Source organism: Otolemur garnettii, unplaced genomic scaffold (genome assembly GCF_000181295.1).
Source record: "Otolemur garnettii isolate 467f Iridium unplaced genomic scaffold, OtoGar3 scaffold00020, whole genome shotgun sequence".
In the NCBI taxonomy this organism is placed as follows: Eukaryota; Metazoa; Chordata; class Mammalia; order Primates; family Galagidae; genus Otolemur; species Otolemur garnettii.
Window position 1 is genome coordinate 22,298,697 of NW_003852415.1, and position 3,073 is coordinate 22,301,769.

General features: G+C 34.1%; 1 protein-coding gene across 1 annotated transcript in view; it reads left to right on the plus strand.

The window, feature by feature from the left end:
* GSKIP (GSK3B interacting protein) overlaps window positions 1-3,073 on the plus strand; it is a 20,795-nt gene extending 17,722 nt beyond the window's left edge. The window contains exon 3 of the mRNA XM_012803521.2: window positions 1,335-3,073. Within this exon, the coding sequence (XP_012658975.2) occupies window positions 1,335-1,496 (162 nt within the window). The 3' untranslated portion in view covers window positions 1,497-3,073. The remainder of the gene's footprint in view (window positions 1-1,334) is intronic.

Consider the following 3,073-nt stretch of genomic DNA (forward strand, 5'->3'; position numbering starts at 1 on the left):
GGTGTCACAGCTTACAGCAACCTCATACTCACAGGCTTAAGCCATTCTCTTGCCTCAGCCTCCCAAGTAGCTGGGACTACAGGCGCCTGCCACAAGCCCAGCTATTTTTTGGTTGTAGGTGTCATTGTTGTTTGGCAGGCCTGGACTGGGTTCCAACCCACCAGCTCTAGTGTATGTGACTGGCGCCCTAGCCACTGAGCTTTTATTTCTAACATAAACTTGTTAGAAATAATGACTGGCTTAAATATCACAAAAATTTAGGATTTATATTAGGAATTTACAAGGTTTAGTCTAGTTAGCAAAAACCAAATTAATTTTGCCCTGTACTGTGCTGCTGACCCATGATATCTTATAATTTTGTCAGACATGAGAGTTTTAGCTATGTTTACTGGGGAAAAACAACTTGCAGAGTACCATTCACTTTGTTATCTCAGAGTTGAGCATTTGTTCCTTATTAGATAAGAAGGTATTAGGTGAAAGTGGTCTTTCAGATTACTAATTATAAAGCTATAGTTATTAAAACTATTAATAATTACTAAAATAATTTTTAATAATTAAGCAAGTATTAAAACTAGTAAACTATTAAAACTAAATTTCTAGGAACAAAGGAATACAGACTAGATACTGATAAAATATGAATTAATATTATCTGTTATAGTACCTTAATATAGTAGACTGTCAATATATGTGCAATTAAATAGGATAAATAATAAAAAATAATAGAAGCATTTTTTATTTATGTTGTTCTTTTTTCTTTTTTCTTTTTTTATTTGAGACAGAATTTTACTATGTCATCCTCGGTAGAGTGCCCTGGCCTCACAGCTCACAGCAACCTCAAGCTTTTGGACTTAATCAATTCTCTTCCCTCGGTCTCCCAGGTAGCTGGGACTACAGGTGCCCGCCACAACACCTGACTATTTTTTAGTTGTAGTTGTCATTGTTGTTTGGCAGGTCCAGGCTGGGTTCGAACCCGCCAACTCCAGTGTATGTGGCTGGCACCCTAACCACTGAGCTACAGGCGCTGAGCCTGAAGCATATTTTGAAATATAAATATGAAACACTGTTTTTATGTATCTTTTAAAATTCTCTATATTTCTTTTAGGATCAAGAGGTAAATCAAACCTTTTACATTTCAAAAATGAATTCTCTAGAGAGCATTTGACTGGTGGTGTTTTCTATGTTATATGTTATACCTTATAAGTTGCTTAAATATTAAAGGACTTAATGAGAATGTGCATATTCTGACTTACATTGAGAAAATGTGTGATTAGGTAATTACCTATGTAAGGACTTGATATATGTTCTGTACTAATTTACTGTTCTATCTCTTGTAGGTAGTAGGTTATGCTTTTGACCAAGTGGATGATCATTTACAGACTCCCTACCATGAAACAGTCTACTCCTTGTTGGATACACTGAGCCCTGCCTACCGGGAAGCATTTGGAAACGCACTCCTTCAAAGACTGGAAGCTTTGAAAAGGGATGGACAGTCATGACTAAGCTTTTTTCTTTTAGAGGGAACTGGCACTGGTACAGAATGTTGACATAAAGCTGGAAATTCTTTGCATATGATCATAGAAAGTACATATTTGGTTTTATGTCTTTATCACTTGCTTCAAATTTAGGCTTTTGATTCACATGATCATTGAATAATGAATTGGTTTAGTTTTTGATTCACTGAAGGAATTCTGAGGCTACTGCTCTAATGCCATCATTAAGGCATTCACATTTCTTCATATACTATCTGTGCATTTCAAATCCTAATCAGTATTTCATACTTTTATTACAGGGCTTTGAGGCTGCCAGCATTCTCTTTTACATAGGAAATTCTAGATTTGCACAGTAATATAAGAATTAGAATTACCTAACTATAAACTTAAATCAGCCTGCCAATCAGGGGTTCACTACTAGCTTGGACTGACTTTGTAGTAATTATTTTGCTACTAGCCTTATTGGAAACAAATTATCAACTAGTTTCCCCTGCACAAATTTTGAAATTCACAGCTTCACTTTATTTGTATTACTAACAATTGATAAAGATGAATTAATTATATATTACGTAACTAGTATTTCTCTATAATCCATGTTTGCAACAGCCAGCCAGCTGAGCAGAGGACAAACCGTTAGCAAATGAATGTAATAATTACTCACTTCTACGGTATCTAAGCACATAAGCAAATACAGGAACGGTCTCCATTTTTTTTCTTAACAAAAAACATCTTCAATGTGTGTGAATTAAAGGGAGATTCTGGTTTCCTAGAAAACAATATTTTGGCCTGTTTTGATTCTTATTCTGAATGTTTGTTTACATAATGTATAGTATATATTCAGAAAGTATTTTTGCTTCAACAGTTACTTTCTATAATGTAGTGCTTTGGTATTCCCACAGCACCCTACCTTCCCCAACAGATGTACAGTATTCTGTCTCAATGCTAAATGTACAATGTAATAAGTGCATTGTATGGGTTTGAAACCAAAGGATGAATGAAGCATTCAGAGACTTAATATTTAAAAAAGGGATATTCTGTGTTTTATATTTTATTATAGGTACTGATATTTGTAAACGTAATACTGTACAATGCTGCCGCATGTTTTCAAGTACTCATTGAATGGTAAAGATTGGGGTGTTGTTTTTTTAATGGTCACCTAAAGCAGCTGCTATAGTAATGTTGAACTAAGCTTCTGCATCTGGACACACCTTCATAAATTTGTCATCTGCGGATTTTTTTATCATTATTAAAATATAGATTCTTTTAGGCTCTGAAGATCATGTGGACCAGAGTAAGTTAAATTTCAATTGACATCACGATGCATTTTCAAACTTTATTGGAATGCTTTAATTGTATTTGATAATGTATGTTCGCATTCAGCTTTATTTTCAGATGCTTACCTGGGCAATGAAGTCTTAACTTCAGGTTGAACTTTCTCATGCTTTATCTCAGGCTAACTGTAAATGATATTTGTAAAATTCGAATAAAATTCTGTATACTCATTTTGAGTTAAGTATGAAGAAAAGTGATTGTATGCTTAAAAATGGAAATGGTTCATTTTGTGATAAATGATTGATTCCAAA